This window comes from Thunnus thynnus, chromosome 20, assembly GCF_963924715.1.
Source record: "Thunnus thynnus chromosome 20, fThuThy2.1, whole genome shotgun sequence".
Classification (NCBI taxonomy): Eukaryota; Metazoa; Chordata; class Actinopteri; order Scombriformes; family Scombridae; genus Thunnus; species Thunnus thynnus.
The window spans coordinates 1527665-1552368 of record NC_089536.1 but is presented as its reverse complement, the minus strand read 5'-3'; the positions used below and the strand labels follow the sequence as shown (position 1 = coordinate 1552368).

Here is a 24704-nt window from a genome sequence, read left to right as displayed (position 1 = left end):
TAGTAACAGGCTATGTACCTCAGTCCTTTAAAGTAGCTGTAATTAAACCTCTTCTTAAGAAGCCTACTCTTGATTCAGGTGTTTTAGCCAATCATAGACCTACATCTAACCTTCCATTTCTATCTAAGATCCTTGAGAAAGCAGTCTCTAATCAGTTATGTGACTTTCTACATAACAATAGTTTATTTGAGGATTTTCAGTCAGGATTTAGAGCGCATCATAGCACAGAGACAGCACTGGTGAAAGTCACTAATGACCTCCTAACTGCATCGGACAAAGGATTTGTCTCTATACTTGTCCTGTTAGACCTTAGTGCCGCATTCGACACAATCGACCATCAAATCCTTTTGCAGAGACTGGAACATTTAATTGGCATTAAAGGAACTGCATTAAGCTGGTTTAAGTCCTATTTATCAGACCGATTTCAGTTTGTACATGTTAATGATGAATCCTCCGTGAAGGCAAAAGTTAGACATGGAGTTCCACAAGGTTCTGTACTTGGACCAATACTATTCACCTTATATATGCTTCCTTTAGGTAATATTATTAGGAAACACTCCATAATTTTTCATTGTTATGCAGATGACACCCAATTATATTTATCAATGAATCCAGATGAACCCAAACTCCAAGCATGCCTTAACGACATAAAGACCTGGATGACCTGCAATTTTCTACTACTAAATTCACATAAAACTGAAGTTATTGTGCTTGGCCCTAAACACCTTAGAAACACATTATCTAATGATATAGCTACTCTGGATGGCATTACCCTGGCCTCCAGCACCACCGTAAGGAATCTGGGAGTTATCTTTGATCAGGATATGTCCTTTAACTCCCACATAAATCAAATCTCAAGGACTGCCTTTTTTCACTTAAGTAATATCGCAAAAATCAGGCACATCCTGTCCCTAAAAGATGCAGAAAAACTAGTTCACGCATTTGTTACTTCTAGGCTGGATTATTGCAATTCCTTATTATCAGGCTGCTCTAACAAGTCTCTAAAGACTCTCCAGCTGGTCCAGAATGCAGCTGCACGTGTTCTGACTAAAACTAGAAAAAGAGATCACATTTCTCCCATTTTAGCTTCGCTACATTGGTTTCCTGTAAAATCTAGAATAGAATTTAAAATCCTTCTCCTAACTTACAAAGCTCTTAATGGTCAGGCACCATCATATCTTGAAGAGCTCATAATACCGTATTATCCCACTAGAACACTGCGCTCCCAGTATGCAGGCTTACTGGTGGTTCCTACAGTCTTTAAAAGTAGAATGGGAGGCAGAGCCTTCAGCTATCAGGCTACTCTTCTATGGAACCATCTACCAGATTCAGTCCGGGGTGCAGACACCCTCTCTATGTTTAAGAGTAGGCTTAAAACTTTCCTTTTTGATAAAGCTTATAGTTAGGGCCGACCAGGCTCGCCTTGGATCAGCCCTTAGTTATGCTGCTATAGGCCTAGACTGCTGGGGGACTTCCCATGATGCACTGAGCTCCTCTCTCCTCCTCCTCCTCTACATCTGTATGCATTCATGTAACATCAATGCATGTCAATAACTTTACTTCTTCCCCGGAGTTTTTTGTGCTTTCTCATCTCATAGGAACCCCGGGTTCTGGGCTGAGCCTTCGCGGTCCTTCACAGTCCTGATGGCATCCTTCCCTGTCTGTTGATACTTATACTTATTGTTGTTGTTGTGATTGTTGCTCTTCTGTCCCCCCTCCCCCTTTCCCTCTCTCTTTCTCTCTCTAAACCCAACCGGTCAAAGCAGATGGCCGCCCACCAAGAGCCGGGGTCTGCTTGAGGTTTCTACCCGTTAAAGTGGAGTTTTTCCTTACCGCTGTCGCTAAGTGCTGCTCATGGGGGTATTGTTGGGTAAATTAAAGAGCATGGTCTTCACCTGTTCTATGTGAAAAGTGCCTTGAGATGACTTTTGTTGTGATATGACGCTATATAAATAAAAATTGATTGATTGATTGATTGATTGTTGTCAGGTCAATGAAGATGAATCAGTTTGTATATTATATGTGAAATGTGTCGAGACCTCATTTTTTACGTTATATATATTTTTGTTGTGTTTTTTCTTTTTTTAGTATGTGATTTCAAGATGTTATAATAAAGATGTGGAATTTGAAGTTTGTTTTTTTTTCTCTTTTTTTGGTTTTATTTTATTATTTTTAGATTTTATTTCGTCCTGTTTTTGGTCCACAAGTTTGTCTGAAAAACATTGACGTGAACTCTGGATGAAAGCTTGAGCGTTCACGTCATGTTGAGACTTTTCACGTCAGCCTACAAGTTGCAACCCAGAAGTTATTCTTAAAAATTGCTTATAACTTATATATAAATGATCAGTAAGTGACTTATTAACCATTAATTAATGCTTATAAATCCTTTATAAACAGTGACTGATCAGAAAGTGGTGCTCAAGGATGAAACATTTGATCTGACTCAATAAATGTTTGATTTATTGAATTTTGTTAACTCAAAGAACATAAAAATGCTGAATAACAATTTTGTGCTCAAACACTCAAGTATATAAAAGGCAGTGAAGAAAAACTGGATGTATTTTATAAAAATGATTTCTTGACTCAGACCATAAAACTGGATTCATGGAAATCTTTAAGTAAAAAGAAAGCTGTTGACATGAGAGATTAATAATGACAAAATAAAACTATATGCAGATATTCGAGTATTTTGTGACAGTTTTGCAGATGTGTGTGAGGTTTGTTTTTCCTGAGTCGACTGATCGGAGCTTTTTGTAGACAAACAAAAGTTAAGTTTACAATCTGCGTTAAACTCATTGTGTTTATCCTGTAATTCTAACAAATGAGTTGAATGCGTTTCCTTCCTCGTAAAACATTTGCAAAACTGTTTGTTCAGTATTTTAAAGTGAGACTAACTTCTGATTAACAGTTGTAAAACAAGTGTAAAAGTAGCACATGTAGGGAAGAGTCATAAAGTCAATTAAATGAATTAGCAATGTCTGTTATACATGTTATATGTCTATATCTATATCTAAAGCTTGCAAACATGAATATAAGCTGTTGATCATTCCAGACCAACTGAAGCACTGGTAACTCATAAATCATGAGGTGCAGAATTGTCCAATATGACGTCACTCCTTGAGATATGGACTGCAAAAAGCTGGTTGGTTTAACACATGAGACTGAAAGGAGAGATGAAACCTTTTCTGCAGTGATTTAAGTGCTACTTTAAAGGGAACGTCTGTGTAAAAAATATAAAATCCTCCACTGAGCAGATGGATGTTTGTGTGACTCCTTGGAGGTCCTACTCTGCTCTCTGAGCTCCTTCCTCTACAGCCGGCTCTCCTTCAGCTTTGGAAACACCGAGGTTATAAGAATTCAGCTCAGTGTTCTCCTGTGGGCCTGACTTCTGCCCCCTGCTGGCCTGGAGAGACATGACAACACAGATCTAAGTTACTGCATCAGTCCTCTCTTCAGTTCAATATAAACAGGCTGAGTGCTTCATTTCAACCAGTCCTCTAAACAACAAACATGTGTTCAGTACCTTCAGGATGAAATAGATGGCAATGATGAACAACAGCAGAGTCACCGGCAGGACGACCAGTCTGATGATAAAAACTGTTGGATCTGATGAGAAACATTCAGTCATCACATTAGATCACATGACATCATGAGTACAACAGCTCCCATCAAACAGAAACATGGCATGTGCTAGAAAAGCAAACTGGACCATTGTTTTGTGTTTTGTACTATATTCTGGTCCTATATCTGTTTTTTTCAACTTTCTCTTGTTCTTCTTTGAGTCTTACCTCTAACATTACAATTAGGGAGGACCAGCATTTTCTAATCCAAGCAGAAACAAATAAATTAATCTTGGGCAAGAAAAAGCTGTTTTTAAACTTAATACGTGTATTGTTGGAAATATCACATGTATTAACATCATATGCCAACAAGAAGCTAAGTGATTATGTGTACAGGGCAAAAAAAACAATTTAGTGTTCAGTTCGTCTTTAATAAAATAAACTATTTTATGTTGAATTAGTATATTTTATCTTTAACATCCCATATGTGACCTTAATGACTCTTCAAGTGTAAACAAACTACAGGGATTACTCCCCACCAGTCAGTCAGACCCAAAGAAGACTTTTGGATGAGAGGTGAGATGTCTCGAAGAATCTCAAACAAGTGAAGTTTCCTTTGACTTAACTCTTCTGTATCTACCCAGTTTCTTACCATTATTGTGGCTTCACTGACTCGTTTGCTGTCTTTTACTTTTCACTACAACACAGTTGTTATGGTTCAATAACATTAAAGAAGCCGGGAAGGAAACAGTTTACAGTTCCTTCATCAGATTCTGCCTCAGCTCTCTGTAGGTCGCTGGGTCGGTCCTGCTGCCTGATGACTTTTTATCATGTTTTACAAACATGGAAACAAAGTCAGTGTGACGTCTCAGTTCCACTGAGCTTCACACTCTGCTTCAGTTTACCTGTGACAGTGAGAGACAGCAGACGGCTCTCAGAGGAGAAGTTATGAGAAAAAACAAAGACTTCATAAACACAGCTGTAGCTTCCTTGGTGGGCGGGGTCTGCAGCAGGAAACAGGAAGTCAGCAGAGTGATTGACAGCTGGCTGGGTGTAGTTGTATGTTGTGTTGGAGGAGGTGAAGGTGAGCTGGAAGGAGCCTCCTGGGTACTGAGGCTGGACGGAGCAGCTGATTGTGAAGTCGGAGCCCCGACGCACTTGAAACCCCTGCTGCTGGGCCCCGGAGACCCCGTTCATTGTAGAAGACACAGAGATGATTGGCTGAACCAGCAGGTCTGTAAACACAGAGAGATGATTGGCTGAACCAGCATTTTATGGGGGTTTGAAGCAATGAGCCTCCAGGAACAAGATAACTTCTCTACCCTTTAGGATGCCGTCGTCCTGGATAAGTTTACAGTTCAGTCCAATGGAAACCACTGACTATCACTGTGCCAGAGGAAGGAAAATATTACTGTCATAGATGATGTCACTGACGGACTTACCTGAGCAGAGGAGCTCCACGATGGAGGAAGAGGAACTTGATGATGCACATTCCCTCAGGGCATATCCAGACTGAACACAGTCAGATCTGATCCACCATACAGATTCCTCTAAGGAATTATTTCTCCTTCCTATTGAAACAGCAGAGCCACAGTCCAAATCTCCACAGGCTGCAGCTGCTTCCTTCAGGGTCCAGTCAGAGTCCTGCACTGGTCTCCACTTTGTTCGTTTCACCTCCAGTGTACCTGCACAGCGACTGGCTCCTCCCACCAACCTGACAGGCTCTGAACAGAAACAAGAGAGTCATCAGTAAAAGAATAAAGTGAGTTTCATTCGAACAGAAATGAAGCCAAATCAAAGCTGCAGCTCCTCTTCTACCTGAGCAGGTGAGTCCAACAGCTTTGCCAGATGAGCAGGTGCTTCTAGCTGAGTCTGATCTTCCACAGTCCAGGAGAGCAGACTCATGGCCTCCACACTGGAACTCTTTGGTCCACATTGGAGCCTCCACTTCTCCATAGAGCGCCCCCTGGAGGACTGAAGGAGCCCCACAGCTGAGCTCCCTACAGACCACCTCTGCATCCTGCTGGTCAAAGTCAGCTTCACACACTGAGGACCACGACTGGTTAAACTGGTTAAACTTAACCTCCAGTCTGCCTGAACACATAGTAGTCCCATTCACCAGCCTGACAGAGTCTGGAGAGAGAAAGATCATTAAATTCATCAGTATTAACTGCAATATTCATGCTGATAAAGATTATTTCAACTTCAAAAAAGTTATTGATAGAGAGAGAGAGAGAGAGAGAGAGAGAGAGAGAGAGAGAGAGAGCACCTTCATACCCTTACACAAGTACACAAATGTACAGAAAATATTGCAAGATGCTATTTGTTGGATTAGATTTTTTTTTAGTCTGGCACCATCTTGTGGTGGCATGAGGAATGACACCCTGGTAGACCGCAATGCTTGACCTTCTGCCCATTTTTTGTTTACCTCTGTCAGATTATTGCTTTCAGCAGTAGCAGCTAATGCTATCAGACCAAAGCTCAAACAGTGAACTGTAGTTGTTACTGCTGGTCTGAGGTCAGTCCAGGAGAGTTCAAGTGAATCACTTAAAAACCTCATACGTACAGTAAATTTAAACTCAAAATTACTCCTGCTTTCTCTTGTCGTGTGAATATCCGAGCTATACTTTTAATGCTGTGTCTGTGCGATGGTAGAGTACATTTAATAAGGTATGATCATTCATGTAACCTGATGAAGAGAGCGAGAACAAATAATATCGCCACTAGAACTCACCATCTAGTATAACACTATGGAGCAAATCTTGAGAGTGATCCAGGATGTCACTGAGGCTGCTAGACCAAGCTTGGCCCCAGGCCCTAGAGGAGTGCCTTACAAGCTCTACAAGATGTGCCCCAGTCTCCTGTGATGACTGTGGAAGATCCTCAAGTTGATCTGGAGAAGGTCTAAGGTAGTCTAGTGTTATGGAGTTTTCCATCTTTAGGGGTTACAGGTTGGAGTGACATTGGGTCAAGACGATGCCTTGAGGTCATGCTGTAATTCTTAATCTCTCCTCAAGACGTCAGTTGTCTGTGATGTTTTGGTGAAAGCAGAAACCTCTCTGATAAAGAGTATATCAGCACTGCCATGATAGGCCAAGGCCAGAGAGGACCCTTTTAGACAACAAAAATAGGTGGAATGTGTAGCCAAATAGAAACTAATGAACCGATTAGACTGATTTTTCATTTCGTAGGCCAATCTGCTTGGGTTAAATACTAACACTCTCAGAGGGCAGAGTGGGAAGAGACAGCATCCGAGTTACACCAACTTGGATGTTCGCTGTTTACAGTTCTCCTTGATCAAGTAACTTCAATAAACATTCTCAGCAATAAGACATCAAAGGTTCGTTTGTGCTTCTCTCCACTGAAGTGTTGGCCATCGCTCAAAAATATCCACAACATCTAGCAGTGGGAAATGCTGAGTCTTTGGGTTCCAAAGGTGGAAACACAAGCAACATTTAACAGCTCAAGATGATCTCAGACCTCAGCAGTGCACTTATAATGATACTGATAACTTTCAGTATTGTTCCTCAACATCTCAGAATGAACTCCTACATCAACACCTCAGTTCTGAAAGTGGAGTCCTGAGGGTCCCAGGGTGCACTGAGCATACAGGAAAAACAAACAAAACAGGCCAGCGACTGAGGGAATTTGTGGACAGAGTGCTGTTGGAAATTTTGGGACAGAAATCCTTCCAGTATACCTCAGAGGTGAACAGGGCACATTGAATGCTGCAGTCCCAACAGACTGACAACAACACTCACAAACTACACTTTGTGAAGTATCAAGACATCTTGTACCTTTCCTCCATCAATACCTGAAGTGAGATCCCAGTTTAAGGCATATTTACTTATGCTATAGACCAATAAATCGTATTTCCCTGCTATAAGACAACTTGATATCTAACTGTAACAATTCATATTTAGGTGATGCCTAAAAACTTTTAAAACTTGATGTCTTAAGATTGATTCTGATACCAGCAGATCAGTGTGGTGCTAACACATATCGCTGTTTGATTATGATGGACTCTTTGCCTACCTAAGCTGCCATTGATACTGTTACAGAGGTTGCTGGTGAAGTCGTCAATGATGTTCAGGAGGGATGAGAAGTTACTGAGCATGTACACGTGGTTTTCAACAGGATAAGAGGCGATGGCCTTTAGCTCATCCTTCTCTGCATCCGTTACACCTGGAAGAAAGAAATACTGTTAAGACTGGGCCTTAAAAAATGAGACCCACAACAAAGAAACTGTTAGGTTGATAAAATAAAAAAGTATTTCCTGTTGCTTTCTGCTCCTGAAACTGAACTGATAGGACATGCTGATGGTTGTGCATTTTAAATCTCATTAAATAGAAATCATATTTTACAACATTACTGACCATCTACCAAAGCATACCATGTGTTTTTAGCTTGACTTTCTTCCTCGTGGGTTGCCATTGATTTTAGTTTATTGTAGCTCACTATTAAAAGTAACTTTCAATGTCTTGAAACATGCTTAATTTCATTTAATTACGTAAGACATTAACAACAAATGTAGTCATTATATATTTGAAGGGTTTTTCAAGCTAACATTTTTATTTTCACAAACATGAAATATGTTCAATTCATATTAATTTCACTTCATTCTTTTGTGGTAAAATAATGTAGTTTCATAATATTGTTGCAGAATATTTCAGAGTTTATCTTTAATTTACAAACTTTTCTGAAGCTGTGCTGCTTCTTTGCTGTTCAAACTAACAAATCACCAATTGTAAGAATCACTAAGGCATATAATGGAGTTTAATAAATAGTTTCTGTTGTAATTACATGCTAACATTATTTAAGTTCATTAAACTGTTTATGTATAGCTTATGTACAGTTTAAGTATATTTTGAAGAGTATTATGGGTGGACTTTGCTAAGCTTAAGTATATAATTGCTATTATTCTGTTCTTGGGTGCTTGAATGCAGGGAAATATATTTTTATTATTTTTGACAGAGGAAAATGCTAAATGTAAGGTAGTTTTTAAAAGCACATGTTCCAGTTTTTGACTGTCCATAACATGTATACCATGTGTACATGTGATAGCTGCTAATAACGTGTGTTAAAGTTTGGGATACAACATCAAGTCATTAATGAACCAGGCTCAATGCAATGTCATTTCATTCAGTATTTTCCCTGCATCCTGTGGACTTGTGAGTACATTTGGTTTCCACAAGAAAAGTGGATTTAATTCAGTGGAATGCAAATCAAAACTTAGATACTTTACAGATTAAGTGGCCTGAAACTTGGAACACAGTAAAACGGCCACTATACCAATAGCGTAGACCTCAATGCCGGTGTCTTTCAGGTGCTGCGAGGCGAGGGATACATCGTCCTGAGACGCTCCATCAGTAATCAGGATAGCAATTTTGTGGGAGTCTGCACGCATTCCCATTTTGGGTTTAAAGTCATTATGGAGGATGTAGTTCAGAGCTTTTCCTGTATGACAGTAATAAAGAGGATTTAAAAGGTGCAGAGTTGAAAAGCTGACTGTTGCAATGACTGTTAGGTGACTGATAGTTGGAGCACTTCCACAACCTTGTTAAAAACATCTGTTTCTTTGATAAAAAGTCAAAGCTAGAAGCCTGTAGACATAAAAACTGAAAGAGAAAGTTAACTACGACTCCCAAGGTGCATTTCAGTTGGAAACATCCAATCACAGAGCTTCAAATTCTATTGTGAGACGCTCAAATCATGATGATTTTGAATGTTGTTATTGTGTTAATATAATTATTATAATCACTATCACTATAACAGCAGCAGCAATCTTTGATTCATAATATTATAGCATGATACTATATAATAATATAATATCTCAATATTAATAATCATAATAATATTACAATTATTATTATCATATTACAATTATAATTATTTTTACAATCAGACAGCGTGTTGTTAAATCACCTGTGTTGGTGCCTCCTCCTGGCTGTCGCAGGTAGGCTATGGCCCTCATCAGGGATTGTTTGGTCTGGTGGGTGTTCAGATGCCACTCGGTCATTGGGTCGTCACTGTACTGAACCAGACCTGCAGAAAACCCACAGAAATGTGTAAAACTGACACACTGACCAAGCTTTTGTTTTTAAATGATAATGAGAATAGCAATGATAATAATGAGTATGAGAATAATAATTTACATTGTGTGTTCTTGAACAGATGCATTGGTTTACTACGATTATTATTGTTATTATCTTGTTAGCATCTTTAGCTCCAACACGCATCCACACATCACATGTCTCACACACACTCATGCCTGAACAAATCTGCATATGCAAAGAAGGACCAAAGGGCTTAAAGGACCATTCCAGCAGTCCAGTCCAGTACAACTAACAGGCTAACAGGCTAATAACCCCTGAGTCTACTGTCTGACTCTGGTATATGAACGAATCTGGTGAGGCCTGAAGCCCCCGAGTGTCTCTTTGGTATTCTTCGGCATATGGGCAGCAGTTCAGCATGTACAGGAAGTATTGAGGGCAGCGATTATGTATGAGAGCTGATATCAATATCAGCAACAGCTGAGTCCAATCAGGTTGAGTCGAGTCTAGTATGAAGGTTGATGGTACTGAACGTTCAGCAGCGAACGCATAAACCTACAGTAAAAACGTGTCAGTCAGTCACCACCTGCACTGTTTAAAGCGAGCTAAATGTTGTCACACAGAAGTCAAGTGAGTTTTTAATACAGTTTAACGTTGTAATTCCCCCCTTTTTTAACGCTGACATCTAGTCTGGTGACATATAAAAGCAGAGTAGGAAGGAGAAGGTGAGGGCTTTTATTAGTTTACATACTAGTTAATAAACAAAAAGTAGTTAGAAAAGAAGAAAGGACAAGAAAATGTCTTGAGCTCCAACAAGAAGACAATTCCTCTTTCTACAGAACGACTGTAGAAAGTTGATGCTGTGGATGAACCAACATGACAAAGTTGTGCATCCCTCCTAGCTAGAATGTTTTGTTCAGAAATGCGGTGTGCTTCACAGAGTCTGTTCAGTCAGAACATCTGTCCTGCTAACTGATCCGACACGGACCTACACAGAAGGAATGTACAGTATATCTCCACCATGGAAATCAGTGTCTGGATAAAAGATTGTTTTACAAGCTGAATCATAATTACTATGAGTTATAAATGTGTGTTTCAGTGGATGAAGCACTGAATTTTAAAGTAGGTGTATCACCTGAACATTTCATTTTGAACAATTTGAGAATTCTGCAAATTAATACAAAAGCTAAAATATGTCTGCATGTTTTGGGAAATAACTGGCAGTAATGGAGGCTGTATGCAGACAGCAGTTTTTTAGCTTAAACATGTAAAACCACTGGTATGGTCCTTTTATCCTCACATCAGCCATAACCTTGACTACTCTGGTTATCATGTCCCATTTTACCGTTTTTTTTTTGCTAATTTTGAATATGGGACCTGCACCTGTATTTGAATATTTTCACATTGTGGTGTAAAGATTTTAGTATTTTAAGTACTTTATACACAAGCAGTAGTAGTAATAGTACCAGGAACAGTAGTGTTAATAGTTGTAGCAGTAAAAATATTACCGATCTGGACTTTGTCAGGGCCGATGTTGAAGTTGCTGATTATTTGAAATAGAAAGGACCTAATCTTTCCATAGTCTTCAGAGCTGATGCTCCCAGATCTGTCAACCAACAGCACGATGTCAGCCTTGGCTGTGCTTTCACACTGAGAACCTGGAGGAAAACAGAGGACTGTGGGATACAATACACAAGAGACCAAATATTGAAGCAAGACTAAGGCTGTGTCTGAAATCACTCCCTATTTACTACAAATGCACTCTATTAAACCTCCTCCATTTTAGTGTCTGAATGTTGTGTGTAAATTTGTCCAATATGTAGAGCCTCAAATGATCCACAAAGGAACAAAAAAGTAATGTTCATGTTGTGAACACTACTTCCTGCAAACAATCCCACAATGTCTAATCCAATCCATTTTATTTATATAGCACGATTTTAACAAACACAAGGTTTCCAAAGTGCTGCACAGCAAGATAAAATACACAATAAATATCACAACAGAACACAATAAAACGATGAAGGACACAATAGGATAAAAGTAATAAAATAAGATAAAATCAAATAAAATAGGATAAAAGCAAATAAAATAAATAAAATGAAATAAATAAAGTGCACTGCTCAGGCAAGGTGCAACACGCTACATGGTGTCAAAAGCCAGAGAGAAGAGGTAGGTTTTAAGAAGAGATTTAAAATGAGACAGTGAGGAGGCCTAATGTCTAATGTGCAGCGGCAAATCATTCCACAGTTTTGGAGCTGCAACAGCAAATGCTCATTCACCTCTGAGCTTAAGCCTCACTTTAGGCACTGTCAGGAGCAGCTGGTCAGCTGACCTGAGAGAGCGGCTGGGAGTGTAGAGGTGCAGCAGCTCAGAGAGGTAAGGTGGGGCTAGGCCATTCAAGGCTTTATAAGCAAATAAAATAATTTTAAAATGAATCCTAAAATGGACGGGCAGCCAGTGGAGTGAAGCTAAAATAGGTGAAATGTGCTCATACTTGCTTGTGCCAGTTAAAAGACGTGCAGCAGCATTTTGCACCAGTTGAAGACGAGCAATGGAGGACGCACTAACCCCCATATAAACTGCATTGCAGAAATCCAGCCGAGTGGTCACAAAGGTGTGGATTACTGTCTCAAAGTGCTGTCTCTGAAGGACTGGTTTAATTTTTGCCAGCTGCCTCAACTGGAAAAAGCTTGACTTCACCACAGCTTTAATCTGGCTGTCAAATGTAAGGTCTGTGTCCACTTTTACCCCCAGTTTGTGCACAGTTGGCTTGTGATACTGTGCCAAAGAACCCAGATCAACCAGGGGGGTCACAGAAGTGCCACCAAAGACCATGAATTCTGTCTTTTTTTCATTAAAATTTAGGAAGTTTAGAGACATCCAGGCTTTAATGTCATGTAAACACTCATGCAATGGCTTACCACTGTAGGAGTCTGACTTAGGGGGACACAGATATGACTGTCATCTGCATAGCAATAGCATAGCAGAAATGCCATGTTTCCTGAGAATTGAACCAAGTGGGAGTAGATAGAAGGAAAATAAAAGAGGGCTAAGCACAGAGCCCTGTGGTACCCCACATGAGGGGGGAGCAGTGGAGGACACAGAGTCATCAAGGCTGACACAGAAGGTTCGATGTGACAGGTAGGACCTGAACCATTCAAGTGCTGTGCCACTGATGCCCACCCACTGCTCCAACCGAGCAATCAGGATTTAATGGTTCACTGTATCAAAAGCTGCAGTCAAATCTAAAAGTACAAGGACAACACAGTGACCAGAGTCAGTAGTCATTAAAAACTCTTAAAAGCGCTGATTCGGTGCTGTGCAATGTTTTAAAACCAGATTGGAAAATCTCAAGAATATTTTGTTCATTTAAAAAGTCCATGAGCTGAGAATAGACAACCTTTTCTAAGATTTTAGAAAGGAAAGGCAATTTAGAGATAGGCCTGAAATTTCCCAAAACAGTAGGATCCAGCCCAGGTTTTTTTTAACAAAGGTTGCACAACAGCATGTTTAAAATGAACAGGAACCACTCCAGAGGACAGACTGCCATTAATAACTGTGAGAAAAGATGGTCCAACAGTCTGGAAAGCCTCCTTAAAAAGTCGGGGAGGGACAGTTTCATCTGGAGAACCTGAGGGCTTCAAATGACCAACAATCTCCTGAACAAAGGGCAGGGTTACAGGCTCAAATGTGTCCAACCCAGCAGAGCAGGGGACAGACACTGAAGGGTCAATGGCAGGAGGTGAAATAAGTGCTCTGGTAGAAGTGACTTTATCAGTGAAGAAGTGAAGAAATTTTTCACACACAGCCAGGGAGGCCTCAATTCCAACAGTCTGTGGTGCATTCAGAGCAGAGTTGATCACTTTAAACAACACACGAGGTTTGTGGCAGTTTAACAGGACAATATCAGAAAAGCCTCTTTTAGCCTCTTTCACAGTGGATTGGTAACGACGCCAGTAATCCCTCAACATTTGAAAAGACACTTGCAATTTGTTCTTTTTCCACTTTTGCTCAGCTCTTTGACAATCCTGCCTGGCAGCACGGGTTGTTTCCTTCAGCCAGGGCTCCGCCTCCGATTTAGTTTTATGCTGTTTGGTCTTCAATGGAGCCGCAATGTCTATGGCAGTTTGACAGGTGTCGAGAAACCATGAGTTAAGAGCCTCTGTATCCTCATACACAGATTCAGGCATGACGCAGTTCTGACTGAAGGCATCTGAGAAGTGAGCAGCAGTGGAAGGGTTGATAACTCAACTTGTGCGAGCAGCAGCGCGAGGTTTAACTGTTTGACAGCAAACAGCATCTTCAAACAGTACAGGCATTTGATCAGAGAAAAAAGCGTCACATATCTCCAGGTTAAAAACAGGCAAACCATGAGATAAAACAAGATTAAGTGTGTGACCACGTTCATGTGTAGGCCCAAGTACAGACTGCACAAGATTAAAAGAGTCAATGATGTTTAAAAAGTCCTGCACCAAAGGATTTTCAGGGCAACACACATGAATATTACAATCTCCAACGATAAGGACCTAGTCATACTTATCAGCCAAGAACACAGAAAAATCTGATAAAAAAAGTCTCTGTTGTATTTCGGAGGCCGATAAACCACAGCACACAACACCGTGTGAGAATGCCCCAGCTCAAACAGACTCAGTTCAAAGCTGGTGAAGGAGGATGACAGCGATATCTGTTTGCATTTAAAGTCACTCTTAAAAAACAGTCACAATTCCTCCTCCTCGGCCAGACGTCCGAGGAGAATTAAAATAGCAGCACTCGTCAGGCACTCGTTGGCAGTGATTCTCAGATCAAGCAGCGTTTGCCGATCATACACCAGTAGAGTGTTGACGAAATGTGCAACAAGTGTTAAAAGCAGCAGAAACACACACAACAGTTGGAGCAGCTGACGGCCCGCCTGACACACTGGTGCCATCTTGCCAATCCTCCAATGCCATGCATTGCATTTTATAAACACAAAAATTAACAGTGTGCGACTCCACAGCAGACAGTGATGATGTAAAAATGATGATTAGTGAGTGTCTAAAATCTGTAATTTCTGCTCACTATTGAATAAACTGTGTGTATTAGTGAGTAGTGAATGAGTGAACCAGGGAGGGATTTCGGACACATCCTGAAAGTCTACAGTCATGCTAACAGCACTGTGAGACTGTACACAGTGGTGTTTTGAGCTAAATGCTAACATGCTGACATTTAGCATGTATAGTGTTTACCATGTTAACCATCTTAGTTCAGCATGTCAGCACACTGACATTTAACAATTAACACCAAACAAAAAGTACAGCTGTGTCATTAGTTTTGAGACTATTTGGACATGAACCAAACTTCATCCATTCTCAGCTGCTTATCTAGGTGCTGGTCCTCCTGGGGGATCCAGAGGTGTTCCCAGACCAGATGAGATACATATAATCCCTCCAGCGTGTTCTGCACTGAAGTTTCCTACCAGTTGGATGAGCCTGAACACCTCCAAAGGAGGCGCCTATTCTCTCTTTCTCTCTTTTTACCTGTTGATTGGTGTTTACCTTCAGCCAGGAGTCCTGAAGAGAAAATCAGAAATTTCACATTTAGATTGGAGCAGAGCTGTGAACTGAACAAACACAGAGCTGTTTCTGGACATCTGGAGGCTCTAGAAGAGACAGACAGCAAGCTAGACATCTTAAGAAAAGGTTTTTGTTCTGGTCTGAATCAATGGATGAGTTTGTAAAATTTGTTCTGTTTCTTTACACACAGAAAGAAATCTAAGCGAACCAAAAATCATCGTTAAAAGCCAGGTGAGAATGTTCTCTCTTCTCATTGGTCAGATGTGTCTGGGGCGAGAGTTAGAACGTAAACACAGGAAGAAGGTCCTGAAGAAGCTCCGATCTGCCCAAATACCAAGAAGACAATGTACTTGTTTGTTAGTTCAGGTCGGACCTTGTTGATTTCACTCATCAACATCCCAGCATGCAAAGCGCTCCTGGCTACAGGAGCCATTTAGCTCAAACTTGAAGCCTTGTAGTTGTCAGATGGAGGCCACATCACGTTTCCACCACAAACACACTAAGACCACTTCCTCTAAAGGGTCTCTGTGCAGTTATTTTGGTCTGAGGACTTTTGCTGTGTTCAGGTCTGCTCAAACGGATTGAACCACGGAGGAAAACCAACCAGAATTTCTTTCAGCCAGATTGAATTACACAGCTGTCTGAAAACACTGTTAAAGTGCATTGTCAAGTAAAGCTAGACATCCACCATCTAGTTTAAAACTATGGAGCAAATCTTGAGGGAGATCAAGGATGTCACTGGGGCTGCTAGAACAAGCTCAGCCCCAGGCCCTAGAGGAGTGCCCTACAAGCTCTACAAGACGTGCCTGAGGTTCCTGCAATGCCTGTGGAAGATCCTCAAGGTGATCTGGAGAAGGGGGAAGGTAATCTAGCAGTGGAGAGTGTTGTGTGTTTGTGTTCCAAAGGTGGAGAACACAAGCAACATTTAACAGCTCAAGGCGATCTCAGACCTCAGCAGTGAACTTATAACAATACTGATAACTTTAAGTATTGTTGCTCAACAACTCAGAAGAACTCCTACTTCAACACCTCAGTTCAAAAAGTGGAGTCCTGAAGGTCCCAGGTTGCATTGAGCATACAGGAGTGGTTACTCAGCTGATCAGAGAGGTGTAGGAAGGTCACAGAGATATATCTGCTTCATTTGATTTGATTTGATTTGATTTATTGATTGGGACAGTGTGCAGTTTTAAACATAAATGATGCACTGCACCGGAGTTAGCTTGAAGCTAATTTGCATCCGTGGTCCCCCACAATCAAAACATACAACAGCACAACAACAAACAGTACAAAGCAAACAAACAAACAAAAACAATCAAACAAACAAACAAAAAAAACAGAACACACCATACAAAATACAAAGCTACACACAACAGCACCCACAATGTCAATTAAAAATTAATAATGTAAACTAGGCTCAGTGGTCACACAACAACAATCCATATTTAGGTGATGCCTAACAACTTTTAAAACTTGATGTCTTAAGATTGATTCTGATACCAGCAGATCAGTGTGGTGCTAACACATATCGCTGTTTGATTATGATGGACTCTTTGCCTACCTAAGCTGCCATTGATACTGTTACAGAGGTTGCTGGTGAAGTCGTCAATGATGTACAGGAGGGATGAGAAGTCACTGAGCATGTACACGTGGTTTTCAACAGGATAAGAGGCGATGTCCCTCAGCTCAGCCTTGTCTGCATTGTTTATACCTGGAAGAAAAAAATACTGTTAAAACTGGGCCTTAAAAATGAAACCCAAAACAAAGAAAAATATTTGGTTGGTAGAATTTTAAAAAAAGTAGTTTCATGTTGCTCTCTGCTCTTTAAAATGTACTGTCAGGGCATGCTGATGGTTGTGCATTTTAAATCCAATTAACTAGAAATCATATTTTACAACATCGCTGACCATCTGCCAAAGCATACCTTGTGTTTTTAGCTTGACTTTGTGGGTTGCCACTGGTTTTAGTTTGTTGTAGCTCACTATTAAAAGTAACTTTCAATGTCTTGAAACATGCTTAATTTGATTTAATAACTTAACTGATATTAACAACGAATGTAGTCATTATATATTTTTAAGGTCTTTCTCGCTAACATTTTCATTGTGACAAACATGAAATATCATGTTAAATTCATATTAATGTCACTTATACTTTTGTGGTAAAGTAATGTAGTTTCATAGTTGCAGATTATTTCAAAGTTTATCTTCACTTTACAAACCTTTCTGAGGCTGTGCTGCTTCCTTGCTATTCAAACTAACAAAGTCAATCACCAGTTGTAAGAACCACTGAGGCACATATTGGTATTTTGTAAATAATTTCTGTTGTAATTACATGCCAACAGTATTTACATTCATGCTACTGTTGATGTAAAGCTTATGTACAGTTTAAGTACATTTTGAAGAGTATTATGGGTGGACTTTGCTAAGCTTATGTATAAAACTGCTATTATTCTGTTCTTGGGTGCTGGACTGCAGGAACACATATTTTTATTATTTTAGACAGTGGAAAATGCAAAATTTAAGGTCGTTTTTAAAGCACATTCCACCCCCTCCCCCCAAAGAAAAAAATGCGATAAGATGTACAGCACCAGTCAAACGTTTGGACACACCTTCCTACTTACTTGAATGAGAAAGTGTATCCAAACCTTTGACTGGTGCTGTAGAGGAATCAGCAAATAAATTCAGATTGAACCAAGTTTTTGACCGTGCATAATATGTATACCATGTATACATGTGATAGCTGGTAATAATGTGTGTTAAAGTTTGGAATACAACATCAGTCAGTAATGGATCAGGCTTAATGCAGGTTCAAATAAATTTTCATTCAGTATTTTCCCTGCATCCTGTGGACTTGTGAGTACATTTGGTTTCCACAAGAAAAGTGGATTTAATTCAGTGGAATGCAAGTCAAGACTCAGATACTTTACAGATTAAGTGGCCTGAAACTTGGAACATAGTAAAACGGCCACTATACCAATAGCGTAGACGTCAATGCCGGTGTCTTTCAGGGGCTGCGAGGCAGGGGATACATCGTCGTGAGACGCTCCATCAGTAATCAGGATAGCAATTTTGTGGCAGTCTGCACGCATTCCCACATTGGGTTTAAAGTTGTTATGGAGGATGTGGTTCAGAGCTTTTCCTGTATGACAGTAATAAAGAAGCTTTAAAAGGTGCAGAGTTGAAAAGCTGACTGTTGCAATGACTGTTAGGTGACTGACAGTTGGAGCACTTCCACAACCTTGTTAAAAATATCTGTTTCTTTGATAAAAAGTCAAATCTAGAAGCGTGTAGACATAAAAACTGAGAGAGAAAGTTTACTATGACTCCCAAGGTGCATTTCAGTTGGAAACATCCAATCACAGAGCTTCAAATTCTATTGTGAGACACTCAAATCATTATGATTTTGAATGTTGTGATTGTGTCAATATAATTATTATAATCACTATCACTATAATGAATTCAGCAATCTTTGCTTTATAATATTATAGCATGATACCATACAAAAATGTAATATCACAATATTAAGAATCATAATAGTATCACAATTATTAATATTATGATAGTAACAATAATACAAATTACCATCATTGCTCATCTAATTTCTACTGTAACTCTACCGTTTCTGGAATCAGTATGAGTCACAATGCTTTTTATTAACTTTATCTGAAGTCTCTGTTCTGAAAATGTTATTTGTTAGCAGATACAGTTTTCTTGATCAAGAGAGTGAATTTCATTCACAAATTGCTCCATACATACAATATATTCTATACTATAAATACTTATATATTCACTTTCCACCGCTGACAGACCTAAATACAGAAAGTAAATATATTTGGATCTAATCAGAGTCTCTGCCTCAGTCCCTCACAGTGTAAAGCTGGTGTGGATCAGACAGTGTGCTGTTAAATCACCTGTGTAGGTTCCTCCTCCTCTGTGTTCCAGCGTGGCTATGGCCTTCAGCAGGGATTTTTTGGTCTGGTGGGTGTTCAGCTGCCACTCCGTATTTGGGTCGTCACTGTACTGAACCAGACCTGCAGAAAACACAGAAATGTGTAAAACTGACACACTGATCCAGCTTTTGTTTTGAAATGATAATGAGAATAGCAATGATAATAATGAGTATGAGAATGATAATTTGCACTGAGTGTTCTTGATCAGATGCATTGGTTTATTAGTATTATTATTGTTATTATCACATCACATGTCTCATGCACACTCATTCCTGTGCTAATTTGCATATGCATAGAGGGAGCAAAGGACTTAAAGGACCATTCCAGTAGGACTAACAGGCTAACAGGTTAATAACCCCTGAGTCTACTGTCTGACAGTAAAAGTAATGAAAGACCAAAGGATTGGCTTATCATTTTAAAATACAAATGTGAAGTGAGATCAATACATGTTCTCTGCGACCTTTTGGACAAACATGTTCTTTTGTTATTGCTGAGGGGACCACTGGCCTTCTCTATCCTGTTTCATCCCCAAGAAGGTAAAACTCTGTGTCTTGGAGTAAACAGGACATATTAAGGGGTCAAAGGCCACATATCTTCCCTGATTTGTGTCTTTAGGTGATGTGGCTCTTAGTTAACATACATACATAACTGAAGTTTGTACGATTTGACCAATCAAAGATAATTTCTTTGTTCCTTCTCCAACTATAATATAATGGGGTTTGCTTTTTTCTCGCTGAGATGAACTGATGTAAATCTTTGTGTGTTCTGTCTTCTTATTGTACAATATTTTTTAATCTTCAACCCAGCAGAATTTTGTATATTATTTCATATGTGTGTTTTGTGTTTCAGACAATTTCCACGATATGACTCATGAACCAATCTGGTGAAGCCTGAAGCCCCCGAGTGTCTCTTCGGTATTCTTCGGCATACGGGCAGAAGTTCAGCATGTACAGGAAGTATTGAGGGCAGTGATTATATATGAGAGCTGATATCAGTATCAGCAACAGCTGAGTCCAATCAGGTTGAGTCGAGTCTAGTATGAAGGTTGATGGTACTGAACGTTCAGCAGTGAGCGCATAAACCTACAGTAAAAACGTGTCAGTCAGTCACCACCTGCACTGTTTAAAGCGAGCTAAATATTGTCACACAGAAGTCAAGTGAGTTTTTAATACAGTTTAACGTTGTGATTCCTCCATTTTTAACGCTGACATCTAGTCTGGTGACATATAAAAGCAGAGTAGGAAGGAGAAGGTGAGGGCTTTTATTAGTTTACATACTAGTTAATGAACAAAAATGAGTTAGAAAGGAAGAAAGGACAAGAAAATGTCTTGAGCTCCAACAAGAAGACAATTCCTCTTTCTACAGAACAACTGTAGAAAGTTGATGCTGTGGATGAACCAACATGACAAAGTTGTGCATCCCTCCTAGCTAGAATGTTTTGTTCAGAAATGCGGTGTGCTTCACAGAGTCTGTTCAGTCCGAACATCTGTCCTGCTAACTGATCCAACACGGACCTACACAGAAGGAATGTACAGTATGTCTTCACCATGGAAATCAGTGTCTGGATAAAAGATTGTTTTACAAGCTGAATCATAATTACTATGAGTTATAAATGTGTGTTTCAGTAGATGAAGCACTGAATTTTAAGGTAGGTGTATAACCTGAACATTTCATTTTGAACATTTTGAGAATTCTGCAAGTTAATACAAAAGCTAAAATATGTCTGCATGTTTTGGGAAATAACTGGCAGTAATGGAGGCTGTATGCAGACAGCAGTTATTTAGCTTAAACATGTAAAACCACTGGTATGGTCCTTTTATCCTCACATCAGCCATAACCTTGACTACTCTGGTTATCATGTCCGATTTATAATACGGGACCTGTGTGTGTTTCACAACGTGCTGTAAAGATTTTAGTATTTTGAGTACTTTATACACAAGCAGTAGTAGTAATAGTACCAGGATCAGTAGTGTTAATAGTTGTAGTAGTAAAAATATTACCAATCTGGACTTTGTCAGGGCCGATATCGAAGTTGCTGATTATTTGAGTTAGAAAGGACTTAATGTTTTCATAATCTTTAGAGCTGATGCTCCCAGAATCATCGACTAACAGCACGATGTCAGCCTTGGCTGTGCTTTCACACTGAGAACCTGGAGGAAAACAGAGGATTGTGGGATATAAGACACAAGAGACCAAATATTGAAGCAAGACTAAGGCTGTGTCTGAAATCACTCCCTATTTACTTCAAAGTGCAAATTTGTCCAATATGTAGAGCCTCAAATGTTCCACAATGGATCAAAAAAGTAATGTTCATGTTGTGATCACTACTTCCTGCAAACAATCCCACAATGTCATGCATTGCATTTTATAGACACCAAAATTAGCGGTGTGCGACTCCACAGCAGACAGTGATGATGTAAAAATGTGATGAAAAAAATGACGAAAAAATCTGTAATTTCTGCTCACTATTGAATAAACTGTGTGTATTAGTGAGTAGTGAATGAGTGAAAGAGGGAGGGATTTCGGACACATCCTGAAAGTCTACAGTCATGCTAACAGCACTGTGAGACTGTATATAGTGGTGTTTTGAGCTAAATGCTAACATGCTGACGTTTAGCAGGTATAATATTAATATACAAAAAGTACAGCTGTGTGATTAGTTTTGAGACTATTTGGACATGAACCAAACTTCATCCATTCTCAGCTGCTTATCTAGGTGCTGGTCCTCCTGGGGGATCCAGAGGTGTTCCCAGACCAGATGAGATACATATAATCCCTCCAGCGTGTTCTGCACTGAAGTTTCCTACCAGTTGGATGAGCCTGAACACCTCCAAAGGAGGCGCCTATTCTCTCTTTTTATCTGTTGATTGGTGTTTACCTTCAGCCAGGAGTCCTGGAGAGAAAATCAGAAATTTCACATTTAGATTGGAGCAGAGCTGTGAACTGAACAAACACAGAGCTGTTTCTGGACATCTGGAGGCTCTAGAAGAGACAGACAGCAAGCTAGACATCTTAAGAAAAGGTGTTTGTTCTGGTCTGAATCAATGGATGAGTTTGTAAACTTTGTTCTGTTTCTTTACACACAGAAAGAAATCTAAGTGAACCAAAAATCATCTCTAAAAGCCAGGTGAGAATGTTCTCTCTTCTCATTGGTCAGATGTGTCTGAGGCAGGTGTGAGAACGTGAACACAGGAAGAAGGTCCTGAAGAAGCTCCGATCTGCCCAAATACCAAGAAGACAATGTACTTGTTTGTTAGTTCAGGTCGGACCTTGTTGATTTCACTCATCAACATCCCAGCATGCAAAGCGCTCCTGGCTACGGGAGCCATTTAGCTCAAACTTGAAGCCTTGTAGTTGTCAGATGGAGGCCACATCACGTTTCCACCACAAACACACTAAGACCACTTCCTCTAAAGGGTCTCTGTGCAGTTATTTTGGTCTGAGGACTTTTGCTGTGTTCAGGTCTGCTCAAACGGATTGAACCACGGAGGAAAACCAACCAGAATTTCTTTCAGCCAGATTGAATTACACAGCTGTCTGAAAACACTGTTAAAGTGCATTGTCAAGTAAAGCTAGACATCCACCATCTAGTTTAAAACTATGGAGCAAATCTTGAGGGAGATCCAGGATGTCACTGGGGCTGCTAGAACAAGCTCAGCCCCAGGCCCTAGAGGAGTGCCCTACAAGCTCTACAAGACGTGCCCGAGGCTCCTGCAATGCCTGTGGAAGATCCTCAAGGCGATCTCAGACCTCAGCAGTGAACTTATAACAATACTGATAACTTTAAGTATTGTTGCTCAACGACTCAGAAGAACTCCTACTTCAACACCTCAGTTCAGAAAGTGGAGTCCTGAAGGTCCCAGGGTGCATTGAGCATACAGGAGTGGTTACTCAGCTGATCAGAGAGGTGTAGGAAGGTCACAGAGATCTATCTGCTTCATTTGATTTGATTTGATTTGATTTATTGATTGGGACAGTGTGCAGTTTTAAACATAAATGATGCACTGCACCGGAGTTAGCTTGAAGCTAATTTGCATCCGTGGTCCCCCACAATCAAAACATACAACAGCACAACAACAAGCAGTACAAAGCAAACAAACAAACAAAAACAATCAAACAAACAAACAAAAAAAAACAGAACACACTATACAAAATACAAAGCTACACACAACAGCACCCACAATGTCAATTAAAAATTAATAATGTAAACTAGGCTCAGTGGTCACACAGCTGATTCATCTTTAGTTGATTTTTTAATTTGGCCTTGAATGCACTGATAGAACTACAGTTCTTCATATCATCAGGTAGGGCATTCCACTGAGTGGTGGCTTTCACACAGAAAGCTGACTGCCCAAATGCAGTGTGACAAAATGGTACAATCTTGTATAGAGGATATCCTGGAGGATCTAGTAGAACTTACTGAGTGAGTGTACACAAAGTCACACTTGCTTGACCTCGCCATAGCCTATGGCTCTATACCACACAAGCTGGTGGAAACATAGATTTCCGGTATGGCTTTGAGCTGAGCTGACACAAGGGGAGTAGCTCCTTAGCTACTATACACAAAGTACACATTTAGCTATGAATAACATCGATTTTTCATTTTTAAAGCATTGCTTGTTCCTCTGTAGAAAAGTCAGGAAAGGGTAAGACTAACAATTCAAAGATCCAACAAGGAAACCCATCCAAAGAGGGGGGCATGCTGTGGTGACCACAGGGGAAATGCTGATGGTATCCTCCCTACAAGTTGAGCAGGAAAATCCTGCATAGTGCTGGCTGAAGAAATGAGGACAACACTATGGCCTATATAACTGGGCTTGAATGCTGTCAAAGACAAAAGTTGAAGCTGATGCCCCTCACTTTGACATCACTGAGGAAATGGTGTCATCTTACAGCAACACACTAAACCAGCTTGAATCCAAAGTGTGCCAGTTGCAAGAAGATAATGATTTTTTGAAAGCCAAAGTGGACTCCTTGTTGAACTGCTCATGCCGCGGCAATATGTAAATTTTTGAAGTACCAGTATCAAACAAAACTGGCCAGCAAATGATGGAATTTGTGGACAGGGTGCTGGTATAAATTTTGGGACACAAATTCTCCCAGTATACCTCAGAGGTGGACAGGGCACATTGAATGCTGCAGTCCCAACAGACTGACAATGAGAGACCAGGGTCTCCTACACTTTGTGAAGTATCAAAACATCTTGTACCTTTCCTCCATCAACACCTGAAGTGAGATCCCAGTTTAAGGCATATTTACTTATGCTATAGACCAATAAACAGTATTTCCCTGCTATAAGACAACTTGATATCTAACTGTAACAATCCATATTTAGGTGATGCCTAACAACTTTTAAAACTTGATGTCTTAAGATTGATTCTGATACCAGCAGATCAGTGTGGTGCTAACACATATCGCTGTTTGATTATGATGGACTCTTTGCCTACCTAAGCTGCCATTGATACTGTTACAGAGGTTGCTGGTGAAGTCGTCAATGATGTACAGGAGGGATGAGAAGTCATTGAGCATGTACACGTGGTTTTCAACAGGATAAGAGGCGATGTCCCTCAGCTCATCCTCTTTTGCATTGTTT

At 40.1% G+C, this 24704-nt stretch overlaps 1 protein-coding gene across 1 annotated transcript in view; it reads right to left on the bottom strand.

Annotated features, from left to right (window-relative positions):
- Positions 1–4943: 4943 nt before the first annotated feature.
- The window catches only part of LOC137172573 (scavenger receptor cysteine-rich type 1 protein M130-like), a 40113-nt gene continuing 20352 nt past the window's right edge, over positions 4944–24704 (bottom strand). Inside the window, exon 6 of the mRNA XM_067577084.1 lies at positions 4944–5284. Within this exon, the coding sequence (XP_067433185.1) occupies positions 4944–5284 (341 nt within the window). The remainder of the gene's footprint in view (positions 5285–24704) is intronic.